The 17,669-nt window shown below is 41.6% G+C and overlaps 1 protein-coding gene across 1 annotated transcript in view; it reads left to right on the forward strand.

Annotated features, from left to right (window-relative positions):
- adam12b (ADAM metallopeptidase domain 12b) overlaps nucleotides 1-17,669 on the forward strand; it is an 87,431-nt gene that overhangs the window by 34,026 nt on the left and 35,736 nt on the right. Inside the window, exons 5-11 of the mRNA XM_053437023.1 lie at nucleotides 7,387-7,465; nucleotides 10,662-10,738; nucleotides 11,981-12,170; nucleotides 12,988-13,053; nucleotides 13,822-13,893; nucleotides 14,753-14,922; nucleotides 15,637-15,721. Coding sequence (XP_053292998.1) covers nucleotides 7,387-7,465; nucleotides 10,662-10,738; nucleotides 11,981-12,170; nucleotides 12,988-13,053; nucleotides 13,822-13,893; nucleotides 14,753-14,922; nucleotides 15,637-15,721 — 739 coding nt within the window. The remainder of the gene's footprint in view (nucleotides 1-7,386; nucleotides 7,466-10,661; nucleotides 10,739-11,980; nucleotides 12,171-12,987; nucleotides 13,054-13,821; nucleotides 13,894-14,752; nucleotides 14,923-15,636; nucleotides 15,722-17,669) is intronic.

Consider the following 17,669-nt stretch of genomic DNA (forward strand, 5'->3'; position numbering starts at 1 on the left):
GCTTGTCATGGATGGGAATATAGGAGCAGCAAAAGAATAAGGAAAAAAAATTCGCTCATCTCGGTGCTGGGCCGGCAGAAACTTTTTCCAGAGGTTGTTTTGAATACTTCTTTCTCACAAACTTTTAATGATGAGATGTGAAGGTATAGCACCCACTTGTTTTCCATATATTCTTATCAGGATTACATAAGGATATTTTTATTCTACGCTCTCAGATAATCAACCTTCGCGAAAATACGATCAAAGATACAATTGACTGAATGATATTGTCAAGTATTTTGTCTGAAGTGATTGATTTTAGAAGATTTATAATTTTTTTTGATTATATTTTACTTTCTAGTGGCTTCATAACATTTATGTTACAAACTCATTTATTTCCTTATTTATGGGATATTTAAATGTGTCTTTTTGGTTTGGATCTAGCAGGAAAGTGTCCATATTTATGGGATAGCATTGATAATCAGCTATGAACTGCAGTGATATGCTTGAAACCAGTTTTTCTTATTGTACAGTTCATAACTGTTTGCATCAGTTACAACAATAAATTAATCAGGCATCTATTCAGCGCTCTTTTATCGAGAGCCTATTTTTCGAATAACCTAAAGAGTTTAGATGTCACTGTTTGTCAGCGGTGGTGCCGTTGCCTTCAGGTATTTTCAGTTTTTAACATAATTTGGTGCCCAGAAACATTGTGCTCTCCTTTCTCTGGGGTAGTAATGAATTCAAACACTCCCTTCACCCACATATTTCACAAAGGCTAATGTTTAGTTGTAAGAGCTTACAGCGTTAATTACAGCAAACAGCCTCTGTAGTGCAATATGTGTGGGGTTACTAGCACCAGCAGCTAATTCTGTGTAAGATGGACTAGGTAAAGTCTGCAGTGTAGCAGCTCACTGTGCCCACAGAGAAATCGTACGATTTGTCTGTAGACACACACACACACACACACACACACACACACACACACACACAAACACACACACACACACACACACACACACACACACACTGCTCCCTTTTCTCTTATTCTGCCGTGTATGAGCGCATTTTTCTCTCCCACGGATTTGACAAACTATTCCCTTTAAAGGGTGCGCAGGGAATATGACATCACGCTCTTTGTACAGTTATGAGGAAAAATATGTTGAGTGTCAGAATCGTTTCGGGGAGTTAAATATTCCGGACGTTGAGGCCAGCAGCTATGAAGCAGTTCTTTCTTTAGCTACGCTGCATTACTTTACTGCTGCTGGCTGTGTTAGTTCACAACTGAAAAAAAAAAAAGCCACAGTGCAGGTTGCAATGTTTCACATCCAACCTGGTGTACATGTGCTCTCATTAAAATCATAAAAAAGGTTTCTGGGCATGACATTAACAGCATTTTTAATTTGATTTGCACCTGCGGCCTCTCAAGACTTTGTAAGACTCTTTGCTGTTAAAAAGGCGGTGGCAATAAAAAGCAGTGGATGGGCAAAAGAAGAAATATCTAGAAGCATAAAAGATATGATTACTGTTGCCATGCTATCCAAGAAAATAGAGCCCTTTGGAGATGTTTTGTGAGAATATTTGGCAGAAAGAGACGGAACATCGAGAGGAGAGAGAGTGACGATGCAGACTGTAAGGCTACAGATACCTTACACTTATCTCAGAGCATTTATCATACACAGTAATACAGTCACCTTTCACTGCAGTGCTGCAACGTGATCAGGAGAGTGGTTCACTCCAATATACAGCAGGTACCTGCTGTGCATCAGCATCATCACAATGTCTCCTGTAATATATATGTGCTTTCTATGTGACAACAGAATCTGTTCATCACCAGCGTCCTGCCCCCCCCCCCCCCCCCCCCCCCCCCCCCAGGAGAAGAATCACTTGACCTCACTGTCACTTGCTATCATCTCAACTTATTACTTTCTCTCACTTGTGCTCCACGGAGCTCACATTCTTCAACAAGTCAAGCAGGCATGAAAGAAATCTTATGGCCAGTGATGTAGATCAAACAGGGAAAATGTCCTTTGAATATATTATAAGGCGTTTGTATTTCACCATGAATGAAGAGCACTGTGTCACTATCCCATCATGCATCATTCATCTTCGCTTTCCCGTGTAGCGAGCCTTGTTTCCCTTTGCATTTTTTATTTTTTTTATTTTTTTACTGATGTGATGACTTCAGCCGCCTCCGGCTCCACATCACACAGAGGATGTTGTTTGATTGAGTGTACTCTCTTGGTGATTGCTTGGCAAAAGGTTTTTTATCATTTGTATCTGAACTGAATATCTAGAATGAAGTGGGCCCAAGTTGTAGCACTACTTACTCATCACTGTAGCTAGTTCGCTCTGGGTTTTGAATTCTCGTTGGTCTGAGTCATTGGCGCACAAGTACACTCATCGCTCTCTGCGTCTTCAATCTGTAGAAATCAGTCGTCTTTATTGGTTTTCCACACACTTGACCAGAACTCTGTCTTAAGATTTGCATCCTTTGTGAACTCACTGCAGAATGATTAAAAAAAAAGAAACAAGCTGCTGTCTCTGTGACTTCAAACTAAGCAAAGAGCAATTCAAACTCATTAAGGGGCTTCATCTTTACTTTTGTCAGCCAATATTTAAATAGGCTTTGGCCCATCAGGCTGCTTGTTTGATATCGGTCTGCTGCCTGCTGGGGCGTTTATGTTGGGAAACTCTGCTCTTTCGATAATGGGACTTTTGAGACTTGGACGCTTGGTCAATCGGTCGATCCACTCCAAACTGAAGAATCTTTACACGTGGATTAGCACAAAACATTCATGCCTCCAGAGGATTTGATGAGTTTGATGATCCCCTGACATCAAGTGCCACTATAGATACGGAGAGGCGGTGGACTAGTGGGCAGAAAAGGTCTCTGGTTCGTCTCTGGTTCGACTCCACGGAGAAAAAACAAAAAGACAAACTGTCCAAAAATCCAAGAGGATTCTCCCTACCCTGTCTAGTGCCCCTGAGCAAGGCACCTTACTCCCCCATCATCTGCTCCCTGGGCGCTGTACATGGTCGCTCACTGCTCTGTGTGTCCTGCACCAGATGGGTTAAAAGCAGAGGTTAAATTTCCCTACAATTGCATGAGTATGTCTGTGCATGTGTTTGGGATAAATAAATGTATCTTAATCTATAGTCATAGCGTTTCATGTGTTTGGGGAAGGATCCAATGGAGACAGCCTAGTCACACTGCTGTTGGCTGTCCCCATTGGATCATAAAGTAGGCAGCCCCCGAATTGAACACGGCAACAGTCTTTCAAAGCTGCTAGCTCCACTTCTAGCATGCCAGCATTTCAGTAAGACAACTCAGCTGAACATTTGTTACGGATAAAACTCGAAACAGGCCACGCTGATATATGTTTAGTGGCGTTAAGTTGACTCCTGTAAAGAACAAATTCACGTCGGCGAGCTTCAGTGTTGTGCTTGTTGTCTAGAGAAGTTTTAATGCACATGATTCATCTTTTATGAAGCCAGAGAAGTGAAGGAGAACACTCCTTTATTTTTGCAGTTGAGGGGATTTTTTCATTTCCCTCGTCTGCGTCTCTCCCTGGTTGTTGTACGCTCCAGTGCACTCGCCACAGCCAAGCCTAAGCTGAAGGGACACTGAGCTCTATGTAAATCAATTTGGGACGCAGCCGTATGTGGAAATAGAATTAGACTTGTTAACCACACCTCTTTAGTTCCTCTTCTCTTCTTCGTCTCTCTTCCTTGTTCTGTAGTCGTCCGCTCTCTTCCGACTCGGGCGTACAGTAGTATATAAGCAGCAGCTATAGGAAGGCTTAGGGTTAGGCTTGTGGGGCAGAGGGGATTAAAAGAAATCACTGAAGTTAGCAGTCTTCAAAGGAAGCAGAAAGACTCGGAGAGGAGCCACATTTCTCTCAAACGGTTTCCTGCTCAAGGGGCTTTGTATAATGGCAAATTATTACATGAGGCATGGAGCCGCGTATATGTAAATGAGGCCTGGCGCTTTAAATTTGCACAGAACATCGCACTCTCCGGATGCATGAGAAAAAGACGATATTAAAAACAGCGATTCATGTAAACAGCCTGTGACACGTCGAGCTTCGGCTACATTGATTATGCTGTCGTGCAGCGAGTCTGTGGCTGCCAGGTTTGATTTGTTCTATTTCAAACAAAACTCATAAAAAAACGTGAGCGCGGTGCAAAAGCGGGAATCGTTCTCTCGGCCATAATTTCAGATATGACAGAGAGTCGTATACCGGGTAAAGAAAAAGAAGAGGTAGGATTTTTGTGGGGTCCGATGTTACGAGTTTCTCTGCCGTGTCCTTGTCTGTATTGTCCCTGCGTCCCAGTCATATCCCTGCCTGACATTCATTTATTGTTGTAGAGGATGAGGTATATGTCAGTAATCAATTTAAGAAATGAAAAAAAAATGTCAATGCAATAATATGATGAATGTTCCGAGAAAAAAATAATATGTGAGCGTCTTTGATTTCGAAGCACTTGAACGTCTTTACCCACTTGTAACTCTTACTGTGGCTGAGGGGTAGAGTGGTCGTCCTCCAACCTGAAGGTCTGCAGTTCGATCCCCAGTCTGACCCATCTGCATGCCGAAGTGTCCCTGGGCTAGATGCTGAACCCTGAATGGCCCCCCCTAGAATATCAAAATGCTGCGAATAGATGCACTGTATGAATGTGTGTGTGAATGGGTGAATGTAACACTGTACTGTAAAGCGCTTGGAGTGGTAATCAAGACTAGGAAAGCTCTATATAAATACAAAACCATTTACCATTTACCATTTACTCCTACTTATCAGGAGTGTAAAGCATGGACAACACACTCGCCTCTATAGTGTGAAAACTCTTCTTCTGGCTTTTGGGTTCAACAGTAATTAATTCCGCAAATTAATAGTCAGAAAAATCTCATTAACTGAAAAGCAGATTGTATAATGGTGAATAAAAAATGATGGTTAGATTCATTTTTGGGACAAATTTTATGGCTCAACCAGGTGCTATCGTAGAACACCTCGTTCATCACCATTAACCTGTGCGACGATTAGCTTTGTGAATCATCAGTTAGACGTTGGACTGTGTGTAATGAAGCGTAACACACATAGGAGCACTGAATCAATTGGTATTTACTCGAGCAATTAAAGGAGATTCATGCATGTTTGATAAAGAAAAATGCAAAAAGAAGGATAATCAGCTTATTCTACGGTTGGAGTTGTAATTGACGGTTTCAGGCCGTCGCCATCATGTTCCACTTGTTGAGTTGAGGCCTTTGTTAAAAAAAAACACCCGTCAGAAGCTCCGCGTTTCTGCTCCATTGGAAAATTACCACCCACCTGCCTTTTATAACGTAGCTGAGGAAAATTCAATGCACCACTTGAACAATTCACACTGAACCGCAGCCGTTTTCACACTAATTCTCATCCGCCCAATTTCCATCTAAATTGCAGTTCATTTCGTTTTGTTCCTCTTGACAGAAATGGGGGATGGAGGTAGTGGATTTAGTTAAGAAAAGAGTTTGTAATCACTTGAAAGAAATGAGGGTATTCAGAAGGAAACCGCTTTGTCGCTCTCCTTCATTAGTGTCACTCAAAAGGAGCCCGACCACATCCTGGCAGCAAAAATAGTCAAATTCGTAACTTTCATTGCGAGTACGCACACGCCGAGGACATTGAAAAGGTTGTTGCGGCTCCGACAGCTTCGATTTATTTTTCCCGTTCTGCGCTGCTGATCATCATCGGGGTCATTTTCAGATGCATGAGATACACAACCCCGCAGCACAGAGCTGAAAGGCAACCGGCGAGGGCGGACGAGACTCTCCTCAGACACACAGTGAACATCCGTGGCCTAAATAAACTCTGTGTGCTCTTGCCAAGGAGTTGATTACCGGCAGATTCCAGCGTGTAAAACCCACGGCTTTACCACGGCAGCGTCGCGGCATCAGGGGCCGCGCTCGCCGCCCTAAGCTGGCTTTCCCAAACGTGCCACTAAAGTGTAGCACGGGGGCTTTCGCAGGGAATTACCACTCACACGACATAAATCCCATCTTTACTACAAATGCATCTTTTTTTATTGGAGCCTTTTGGTTTTTTATTTTTCGCCAAAAACATCTGTATCTGTAGTGGCTGTTTATCACCTTTTAAACGCTGCATCTGTTAAGTTTGAAGACGTAAAGATTGAGATTCTTTTTATTTTTTATCAGGCGCACACTCTCCTCTGATGTGTCATCCATTTTTAATGAGACACACCGGCCTCTTTAAAGTGATTACAGGCTGCTGGATTATCAGATTTGGGTTTAGAGCGTGCTAATGGCATGCTAAGGCACGTTAAAGAGATAATAAGTATTTAATGAAGTTAAACGTGCTCAGGCCCGGGCTACAGAGGATTGATGCCTCTTTTTTTTTAACACATCATAAAAAATTAATGTCCACTTAAGACATAAAAGATGAGATATATAACGTATATAAAAAATGCACCATATTGGCTTCATGCTAAAGACTCAGATTCTGTTTTATTGGTCTGTCTATGCTGTGTGGGACACTGCAGCATTGTGAGATATGAAGGATTCCCTTCGCATTTTGGACTGACATCGTGTTCCAGTTTTTTTTAAATCGCTGTCAATCTCCTCTTGTGAACACAAAAAGAAGTCAGCTCAACAATATAGCCCGAGGTGATCAGTTTGCTTTGTCCACGGTGCTGTGAGTCGACGTATTTGGGACAAAAAACTTGAGACTTGTCACAGACGGAGCTGTTGAAGTAAACTGTCACTTTTCTTCTTCTTGCACTCTGTGTTACCTTCTCGCTAAGCCTCCTCCCTCTCTCTTGCACTCTCTGTGGCCCTCTTTTTCACACGCATGCATTCACACGCATGCACACACACACACACACACACACACACACACGCATGCATTCACACACATTCGCACACATCCTGAGATCATCCCGTCTGATGTCAGTGTGATTATGCATCTGCAAAAAGATGGGTGTTCCTACTGCTCATTTACCAATGCTTGGGGTGGGACTCACTGTGTCCATCTGTTAGTGGCTCGAGGAGGAATACAGTCACACGCACACAGACACACAAAACACTAACATGCAGTTTAATATGTGTGCAAAAATACACACACACATATGCGCAGACACCAATGCACAAAATAATTACCTCAGCAGGGATTCTAGTCGTGCTCAATGCCAGGGAATTCAAGGACACGTACAAATTACCTAATACATTTATGAAATAAAAATAAGCCCCAAAATACTGAAGCGTTTTTTATTATCATCAACACAGGATGAATGTGAAAAGTCAACTAAGGTTCAAGTTTTCTTTTTTGTTGGAATCACAGCTGTGATAAAAGTACCTGAGTGTTTCATGTGTCTTCTTCTTCTTCTGTCTTTTTTTTGTTCTCCTCTCAGGGGTCTTTTTGCGAGCCATTACACGGAGACACATTACCGAGACGATGGAAGTGCAGTCACTGGTGCTCACAACTTCACGGTACGGTGGCACGGGAGTGCTTTTGATATTTATGGTGAGGTTGACGTGCAGTGATTGTCTGCAGGTTGCCCTGCATAATGGACCCTTTTTAATTATTTCATCTCTGTTTATTTACTTATGTAGGGTTCAGTGTTATATATGCTAATCTACACTGAATCTAATGAATTCATAAAAAAAGGGTAAGTATGTAAAATGAGCTAGTGGGTTGTTGTTTTAAATTTAAAATCTTTGCCTCTGAAGTTATGTTTGTCGGTTTTTTACCTATAAAATATTATAATGCAAAACTACTCAATCAATTTCCATGATATATTGTTGAGGGGTGGGTCATGACCCATTGTGTAGACCTGGATCGGGGCCATTTTAAGGATGTTTCTTTTTTCACTTTCTCGACCCTGTGGAAATATAGCGTTTAAAAAAAAAATGTTATCTGTTCAGGGGATTGATGTTTATGAGTTTGTTCAATTTGGTGCAGATCCAAATAAAAATGTGCTCTTCTGAGTGCTTTCATATAGTTTTTATTCTTTGTTTGACCCAGTGTATATTTGAAAGCCTCTGGCTGTCGCTGAGCGGGACAGCTATCCTGTGGCCTATTTGTTGATAAGCTGTGTTCTACGGCTGCTGTTTTTAAGCCAATAGTTCCATTAGGATTTTATAATGGAATCCCCTAGATGGCTTATCTATTCTTTTGTTAATCTATATGTCCCTTTTCAACCAACGAACCTGCTCCCACAAAAATCAAAATGAAGACTAATGTTCATTTTGAATTTCTATTACTCATCAAGGCTCGATTGCAGAAATCAGAAGTCATAAACACAAATCGATTTTTCCTCCTACGATGGAGGTGTCTTTAGTTGAACTCAGGTAGACACAGGGTTTAGTGTCAGGTAGACACTTCAGTAGCCCCAGGGATAACAATACCGTGTGGATACACAAACCTGGGATGTGTGACTTTGAAAAAGCTATCACTGGTTTATATCATGGCTCACAGTCTCCTGTTAACAATCACTGTTAAACTGAGCAGCTACAGTTTGTCAGGTAACTCTTACAGCTCGGAAGGAGAAAAGCTTGGTTTTGTCTGTTTCCTGCAAAACTACAGTATATGGGAACAGTGTTTCTCTCTCTCCCGTTAAGTGGGAGTCTGTTACAAGCACTGCATTATGCTGTCATGTAGATCAACTGTATCGTCTTAGATAAGCTTCACACAGCTGCTCACTTTCAGTACATGTGAAATCAGCAAACAGTCATGTGCGACAGACCGGTACTGTAAATAAACTTGATGAATTATCTGATAAGACAAAACAATCAGTGTTGATGAAATGATTTTGAGATTAAGAGCACACACCTCCAATCACAATGAACCTCACACATTCAGAACAATCAAATAAATATCTTTAAACATGCAAATTAGATTATCCATGCATGGGAAATTGTAAAATAAAAAAAAGCTTGCAATTCTCACAATGTTAAAGAAAGTTGAAGCGAAAACTGAATGGTTCTTTCTGATGAGTCTCGAAAAAATGAGTTTAGCGAAATTTAAGTAAAAGTAGAAATGATATAGCTTAACTGAAGAGTTGGAACAGTTGATACACAACCATGCAATACTTTTGAAATAAAAAAATCTGATAATGTTGAACATTATTGTATTTCTAACCTTGACGATGAAAATAAAAAGGGAGAACTACATGTTCATGGTCATAAACCAAGAGTTATTCCTTGTTCTGCTGATTGCAGCTTCAGCTAATCTTTCTATTTCTCTTTTTAAACCATTTGACTTCTATAAAAGTGTCGGCCACACTGAGTGTAACTGAGAAAACCAATCACTTTCACTGCCTGCTGTTTTCTTTTTATGAAAGGTGAACTAATCTAGGTCAACCGTAGCCTAAGAACAGAGCCTTTCACAGCCGCGCTATTTATACCCATAATGTTATGAATCTTAATTCCATCGCCACCTGGCTCAGTACCTCGTTCTGTTCTCGCCACAGAATTAGCTTTAAATAGAGAAGTATTTCCTCCCTCGGTTAAATATCAGGAATGAGAAATATCGGACTAATGACGGTTGATTTAGGAGGACTGAGTGCTGCCCGACAGTAAATGCAGCTCTGTATTTCCGACAGGAGTCGTTTCAGGGCTTCCCTCTGTGTTTCAGAAGTCTGACTTTACCCTGTTCCCTTTAATGGTGAAGGAAAAACAATTACCATATTACTGTCACCTCTCATCAGTTTCGGTTTCCCTGCTTCTCCCCTAAACTGTGTCGGCTGCATTCATTTTAAAAGTCCTGTTTGTTCATTGGGGGAAGAAGAGAGAACTCTGCTCTACAGAGCATGCTGATTTAAAGGAGCGTCAATCTACATCAGCTCACTGCTACTGTATCTTGACCTGTTTTTGCTCTTTTATCAGGTCCTGTATAAATAAGTACATAAATAATTCATTAAATGCCTACATTAAAGAAAAAAGTACAGAAACTTTTCAATGAAAAATGCTGTTAACCTCCCGTTAAGCGGAAAACCCAAGAAAAAGTTGCAGATCCAATGATCACATCGATAAAACCGGTTTGGCTTCAGGCTTCATCTTTACGTTCTCGTTTGAAAACAGCATTTCCAAACTCAAACAATCTCTGTCCATACATCACATGACAGTTTGCTTGAGTAAAAGCTTGTCAGCAGTTGTATCATTGTATCAACAACAGTTGTTAGCAAAGTCAACAGGGTCACTAGTGTTTGTAATTGATTATCCATGACACTGGTAGTTGTCTTCCGGACGGGGGTCAGGAGGTAGAAGCCTGACGAATCAGTGAAGGATACTTTGTGACCTAAAATACCTCAATCTGTCCGTCAAGTCTTAAATAAAACGTAAACAGGAGACAGGGGTGTCTGTAGGTTTGATGCATTTCAGATAGACAGAAAGATAGATGTACTTTATTGATCCCAAATTTGGGAAGTTATTGTGTTATTGTTTACTTTAAAACCAAAAAATAATAACATGTAGAGATTGATTAATGAAATATTAATACATGTAGAAATAAATGGGTACAGAAATAGCCTTTTTCTTTGCAAACTGCAGTTTAAGTATTTATTTATTTAATCATAGATAAAACTACAGCCTCAGCAAACGGGACAAACGTCTTTAAAAATAAGTTTGAAATGAAATCATGCAGTGGCTCAATCTTTTTCTTTGCATGAAACATTTCCATTTCCAGAATAACTGCTACTACCACGGGGAGGTGCAGGCCCACCCGAACTCCGACGTCACCCTCAGCACCTGCTCGGGCCTTCGGTAAGAAACATCGCCAGTGTTTTGTATTCAAGCAGCATCTCATCGCTGACCTTTAGGTGCTATTTGCCACAGCGATGTTTATATTTGCTTAAGTCGCTCTACACAGGAGCAAATAACTCTCCAGACCCCTTAAGCGCGCTGTCAGTAAGTTATTGTGTGACTACAGAATAGAAAATGTCACACCTCATTGTCTTCTGTCCACAGAGGCATCCAGTAAATATCCGCTCCCGTTTTGACAGTAATAGGCATCTCACTGGTGCTAATGACCAAGCACAGCTGAGAGGGTTTAGAATTGGGCATCAGCCAAGACTCGATGTACACAGAGTTGTCTTCTGCTTCATTAAACAGTGAGGGATTATTTTCATAAAAATGAAGACGTTTAGTTCTTCATGATGATCTCTCATCGATGCAACGACTGTTAATGACAAAGAAGATTCAAGTCATTGACTCTGAAATTGGAGATGTGGTAATTTCGCAAGTACACATAAGGGAAGATGATGTGTGTAATAATGCTGAACGTATTTGTGACTACTTGTGAGGAGGCGGGTGTTTACACTGCAAAAAGTGAAACTCAAGATAGATGAAATAACTGACAGTGAGGCAATTTGCTTACTTTGCCACTGACAAGGTATTTTTTATCTGCTTATCAAATTGTATAAACCATTGCTTCTCCCAGTAAGCCACAAAAACTTAGGTTAGACTTGACTTAAACTCTGTAATACTTATTTTCACTCTTCGAATGTGCCCCCCCGTTTACACTATACCATTCTGTTGTCAATGTCAATTAAATTTTTGATATTTTATTGTGTTTATATATATAAACACAATAAAATATATTGCATGTTGACATATTCTATTTTTACCATCTTCATATCTTCATACCACTATCTTGTCATATTTTAGCTTAGCTTAGCGCAGTTTTTCTTAGCTTATCCTAACTCAGCTTTTTTTTAATTCTTTGTCATAATTATAATTATGTTTTCAGTTTGGGTATTTCTTCAAATTACAGAAACAATCGATAATCTTTATTATTTAACTTAGAGTTGAGTTTTTGCAGCGTATAGAAGCTGTTGAAGCCAAATTGAAGAAAAATGTTGAAAGTTTCACCTGGCCTCAGTCAGAGTGCGTTCAGGGCCATCTCAGCTGTCACATATTCCATTAGAGAGAGATGTAGTCAATCAAATTCTGCATCTGAGAGATTGGATTCGCTTTGTTTTAAAACCTTCGCTGCTGTGTCTGCAGAGGCTTCATCGCACTTGAAAACAAGACATTCATCATTGAGCCGGCGTCTGGCCAAAGTGACGGATCCCACTTCATCTACCGAGTGGAAGAACTCCGACTCACCCCGGGAGCCTGCGGCCACGGCTTCAACATGTCGTCTGTGGCTCCTGAAAACCACATCAAGAGCCCCTTCCAGTCCTTCCACACGAGGGTGAGACAGGATCCACGTTGTCTTTATGACACGTCTTGCATCAGAGTCATTGGGTATTATTTCTATCAACATGAGCGTATTTTTGTGGTATTTATTTGTCAAACGATTCTGAAAAGATGAATGGGCTGTTGACCAAAGATCCACAACCTGGCGAGCAGAGCCGTTTGGCCCCGGTCCCTCAGGGTGTTGCCTCGAGCTTGACTCTCGCTCTCTCTGCACTCAGAGCCCGACGTTGAGGGGCCGTGCAGGAGGTTTGGCCGAGATTGCGTTGAGCAGGTGCAGGATCCATCTGCCCCTATGTCCAGGCATTAAAAACTCCATTTGCGTTAGGATGTGAAGGTTCCTGTACTTAATGACCCCTGTCTGGGATTTGGGGATTTTTTCAAGTGTCAATAATTATCTCATCGTTAATTTGATAATTTCTTAAATTGTAATTGCAATAAATTTATGTTATCCTGTTCAATCTTGTAAAGCACTTTCTAACTTTATTTTGAAAATTGTGATACAAATAAATTAAAATGTAATAATGATAAAAAATAACAATATTATCACTATTACTATATTTACCGTACAGATATAAGATTTTATAAATAAAAAAATGGCGAATAAGACAACTTCCCAAAAGGTGGATATTTTTTTGACCTTACAAGGCCCTGTGTGTGTATATACCATTTATGGTTAATCTTAAGGTTTATATTTGTATGTCAGTTGTGTGTCTATGATATTTATTTGTGTAGATTGACATGTGGGAATATCAAGTGGAAAAAAGTACAAACAGCAGCACAGTTCTAACTCCAGCATCTGTGTTTCACTTCAGCATAAAAGACACGCTCAGAAGACAACAAAGTACGTGGAGCTGATCATTGTTGCAGACAACAGAGAGGTAATGTACCTGCCTTCCTTCCATTCATGAAAAACTGTTTGTCCCACAGCAGCAACACACTGAAAACCTTAGCAACCCTTCATACAGCAGGAGAAAAAAGAGGAGGGTAAGCTGTAGTAGCAGTAGAGCAGGTCCCACTGGGGCTGCAGAATTAGGTCAGTGTGCAGCGAGTGGTGTGGTCTGGTGGCAGCGGCTCCGACTCGACAGGAAGAGCTGAGCGATTCCCCAGCGGAGCAGACAGGAAACAGGAAGATGCCGCGTGGATGCAGAGGAGTCTCCTGTAAGCGCTGACGATTCTCATGGTAGGGTTTCCTCCGGCCACCGACCTGTATAGAAAGGAGAGGAAATGACAGAGAATTGGGGCTCAAACATGATGTCAGGCTCAGGCTTCAGGTCCAGAACCCTCGCAGGTGCATGCACAGTGGGGTGGAAATGGTTGGCCAAATGGATGGCAGTTTTGATCCACAGCTCTCAGATCTGCCAATATACCTGCTCCCTGGGGCCGTGCCATTCGTCGCTCCAACACGAGGAGATTTTTTCCCAGATCCAGATGGTCACAGCATGACAACCTGCCTACCACACACTAAAGCATTTTGCCTGTGCACATTCTGAGCGTGTCATTCATACAAAACACTGCCTTTACGTCTGGTTTAGTGGGTTTTCCTTTAGTTCTGAAAATGGCTGTAATCATTTCTGTATTCATGCAAAACGACTGTAGGTGAGAATGTTCCTCTTTCTCCCTCTGATTCCATGTCATTTTGTTTGCAGTTTCAGAAACAGGGGAAGGACGTGGACAAGGTGAAACAGAGACTGGCAGAGATTGCCAATTACGTGGACAAGGTAAAACATCCTCTCCCCAGTGCACGGCGGGGAATAAATCACTTCTTTTAAAAATAGAAATATTGCTGGCAGCAGAGATTAATGGGATGACTGATATATTAACGTCCTACTAAAGCAGCTGCTTTGAGTCTGTCTAAAACCTCTGCCAGAGATCTATCGCGGGGAGATCCAGTAGGAACAGATGGATTTATTTGAGGGAAGCATGGTCAGAGACATGGAAAAGACATGCTCCCATTATGTGAAACACATGAAAAGAGACAGATCTCACTGATGCACACTGGGGGGAATTTGAAATTTCCATAATGAAATGTAATGTAATTCAGTGAAATGAGCAGCCAAAGGTAAAAGGTTGCGACAGTTTCTCCGAGTGTTTGAAAGTCTTTTGATCATTCATGTAATCTAAGCTCCATAAATCCCCTGACCTTTTTATTCTCCCTGAGGCTGTGGTCAAATTGTCATTTTTCCCTCAGGAGGATTCCTAATGCAGGGAAATTACCTGGAAGTGTCTCAGCAGCAAGAAATGAGCTGTTTGAATTCTCTAAATGCTGAAGAAAAGAACTTCAACACGGCAGCAACACTTGAAGCAGTGCAGACTGGCATAAATATAGAAACCATCATGCACCTGTTTGATTCTTGTGACAAACCTGATGGAAACCCTCACATCTCATCCCTTTAACCACAGTCTCTTTAAATTTTACATCCACAAAATTGGCAAAATTGAAAAGGCTTATGTGTCCTTAAAAGAAGCCAGCAGGATTGACCTTATCATCTTCCTCTGACCTCATGATGTTTAACATCGAGGTCAAGGAATAGTGGTTAGGAAAAGAGATTTGATTTCAACCAATATGCTCCCCTTCAGTTCTACAGAGCCCTGAACATCCGGGTGGCCCTGGTGGGCCTGGAGGTGTGGAGTGACTCTGATAAATGCCCCGTCACCCAGGACCCCTTCAACACCCTGCACGAGTTCCTCGACTGGAGGAAAGTCAAGCTGCTGCCCCAGAAGCCACACGACAACGCTCAGCTCATAAGGTGGACATTTACTTTAACAGAATGCTTGGGAGCAGGAACCAGCAGCTGTTTGTATTGTTAAATGAACACAAATCCTTCAAGGGCCTCCCAGGCACTTGTACACGTCTCAGCACATCAGCTCCAAAGTCCCTTATAATTTGCATTAGTGCGAAACCGTTTTCCAGAGGACGACATGGATTTTTCATACATTGATTTCCTACCCACTCAGCCATTGTCTCCCATTAATTTTACTGCTGTGTGTAAATCAGCGCACGGAGATTTGAACGTCTTGTTTCTGTAAATACATTTTCACTGCATGGCTGATGTCAACTTATTGTTTATATGGATCCCATGTAATTGTCACCATGGACAGGGCTGCTCTTCCTGGGGTCCATGTTAAAAAAATGGACAATCACATGTTTACACCACACACAGCAAATATAGCAGTGGCAATATCGCCATAGCTCCATTGTATTGAAACAATATAAAGATATAAACAAATACATTTTTGAAAATATTCAAACAGTATTTCAAAATAAAATCTAAATTCTAAATAAACAGGGATTTATTTGTTTTGGAATTATTGGATCCCTCCTTGTTTATAATTAGTGGATAATTCCAGAAAATACTATTTCTAAATTGATAGTTTAATTTTATCTTATTTTTTTTAGACTGAAGAAACACAGTATGAAATTGAAGATTCCTCTTGTAACATGTGTCCTCTGTCCCCGGCAGCGGCGTTTACTTCCAGGGCACCACCATCGGCATGGCCCCCATTATGAGCATGTGCACGGCCGAGCAGTCTGGAGGCATTGTCATGGTGAGTATTAAACCCGCTCGCTGCCTCCACCCTGCCTCCACCCTCCTCTTCCTCTGTGCTGCCTGATTGTATCAGCGTGCGCATTGTTCAGATTCAGCATGCTAACACAATCCAGACGTGATTTACACAGAGGAGGTGTGTGTTGTTTGCTGAAAAGGGGCCGTTACAGACAGGTCTGGCAGGAAGTCGTGTTTTTAAACGTAATGATGTTTGTACTGGATCTCCCTCCACATCTGTGACCTCATCAAACACCTGAGCACTCAAAGGAATATGCAGAGATATTCTGTCAGAAGGCTTTGTAGTGCAGATACACACACAGGCCCTTGTAGGGTCATTTGAAGTCTCATAATATATGATGTCTGGAATCTCTGGAATCAAAATGATTTTTTTACACACAGCTGTGCATCCCCCCCCTCCTGTCTCTGTACATTGAATGATTCCACATAGTGAATTACCTGCCAGTCTGGCTCCCCTCCCTGCTGTGGCACTTGACATCTATGCCAAATCACAAAGCGGTTATCTGCCCTGTGCCATTAGGTCCCGACCCAGATGTGTACAGCCCCCCCACATTAATTGATATGTTTTGCTGCTGGCCGTGGAAGGGGGCTTCTCCAGATGTTTGTTGTCCCCGTTACTTAACAGATGGCAGATGATTTGGCCCGAGATTAAAGAGCCCGTGTAACCAGTCAGAGGGCGGCCAGATGAGATGAGCCATTTCTCAAACCTTTCACCACCGTGCGCTAATCAGCCACGAGATCTTTATCCGAGCCACATGTTCTCGCAGCTCATGCGTCATTATGTTGTTTATTATAAGTAAAATCACATGGGTGTTTATATGGGGATTCTTAGGTTCAAGCTATGACCGCAAACTGTTTATATCCTAGAAATGGAATCACAAAAAGATTATCAGGGCATTGCTTGGTTGTTAACCAACACCATCAAATTCTCCCCATCACAACAACGGCTCATATCTGCTTCAAAGTAATTACTGTGGCCTCCATAAGAGCCTCATCCATTTCTGCTGACCGCTGCATTACACTTCTTTTGTGAGGAAGCTCTTAACTGTGAATTAAACGCACTCGCACACACACACGCACACACACACACACACGTACAGACACACACACTGGCACACGCAGAGACGCCCGCTGAGATATGTGACGGAGCCAGATGAAGGTTTTCTCATCCCCTCTGTTACGACGCTGCCCTGTAATCAGAGCGGAAAATAGCTCAGCTTGCCCTCAACTCTGACATATGACCTCGCCCTTCAAAAGAAGCATGTGATTTTCTCATGTACATGGCAGAGAACAGTTAAAGGTCACATGTCAGACATGTACAGTCCCCATGTAGGGGGCCTCTTTCACTGGAGACGGGAGCTTTAAAACGCTGAAATATGCACATCGTTACTTATAAGCTCATTTGATTTGTTTTATTTTGTTAATGGGGGTCATTCTGTATCAATAAGTTTAACTCCATAAGTTACTTTCATGCCATTAGCTTTTTTGCGTTTCTCTTTCTCGACCGCGCTTTATTACACGACTGGTTTGTTCTGTGTGATTTCAGGCTTCTCTCTGTTCCTCTGCAACCTACAGCAGAGTTACATGAAACCAGGCTTCTTTGTGTGGACTTGTAGAGACGTTGACATTTACTTTTATCTTCATTGAATTATAATTCCAGCAAAAGTAATACATTCAGACAGACGTTTGCTGAGTCTATTCTCAGATTCACAGCTCGGCAAAAATGTCTGATATCAGGAATAGTTTGACATTTTAGAATTAACACTGGAAGAGTTGCCAGTAGGTGGATTTTATAACCTTTATGCTGAACTAGACTGATGTTTCTATTCTTTATGCTAAGCTTAGTCAGATGGAATTAGTCACAAGCTCAATTCACACGCATGAGTTTGGTATCTCTCAGAGAACAAATAAACACGTTCCCCAAATATCAA

The sequence above is a fragment of the Pleuronectes platessa genome, chromosome 12, assembly GCF_947347685.1.
Source record: "Pleuronectes platessa chromosome 12, fPlePla1.1, whole genome shotgun sequence".
NCBI lineage: Eukaryota > Metazoa > Chordata > Actinopteri > Pleuronectiformes > Pleuronectidae > Pleuronectes > Pleuronectes platessa.